The sequence below is a fragment of the Condylura cristata genome, unplaced genomic scaffold, assembly GCF_000260355.1.
Source record: "Condylura cristata isolate star-nosed mole 26May11 unplaced genomic scaffold, ConCri1.0 scaffold00012, whole genome shotgun sequence".
Classification (NCBI taxonomy): Eukaryota; Metazoa; Chordata; class Mammalia; order Eulipotyphla; family Talpidae; genus Condylura; species Condylura cristata.
The window spans coordinates 55,718,729-55,719,206 of record NW_004567113.1 but is presented as its reverse complement, the minus strand read 5'-3'; the positions used below and the strand labels follow the sequence as shown (position 1 = coordinate 55,719,206).

Below are 478 nucleotides of genomic sequence, written 5' to 3'. Positions count from 1 at the left end.
TCATCGATCTACCTGTTCTGTTCCCCACTCTTTCTCTGGGGAATCCTCTCACCCCCACACCCCTGGCCTGTACCCCAGTTCTGTATGCACAAATAAATCAATCTTGAAAAAAAGAAAAAGAAAAAGAAAATCCCGTCGTTCTACCTGGCTGCTTCTTCAGCTCCATTTGGAGACCACGCAGGTGACAGGTAAAACACCGCTAATGGTGACCGCCACATTGCAACCAAGCAGCAGAGGCACCCCGCTCCCGCACACGGTGCCGGCGGCCCCCGCGGCAGTGGGCCTACCCTGCAGCAGGGGCTCCGGGAGCCGCAGCCTCCTCTCCTCGTGGGCCTGCATCACCCTCCGCACCTGCTGGGCGTAGGCCTGCGCCAGCCGGCGGGCGCCATCGCCCGTGACGTACACGCTCTCCACCGCCGCCTCCAGCAGCACTCTCTGGGCGGGAGGAGAAGGCTCAGGCCGAGCAGGGGCGGCCGGC

The 478-nt window shown here is 62.6% G+C and overlaps 1 protein-coding gene across 1 annotated transcript in view; it reads right to left on the bottom strand.

Annotated features, from left to right (window-relative positions):
• EVC (Ellis van Creveld protein) overlaps window positions 1-478 on the bottom strand; it is a 23,414-nt gene that overhangs the window by 3,674 nt on the left and 19,262 nt on the right. The window contains exon 10 of the mRNA XM_012724047.1: window positions 160-435. Coding sequence (XP_012579501.1) covers window positions 160-435 — 276 coding nt within the window. The remainder of the gene's footprint in view (window positions 1-159; window positions 436-478) is intronic.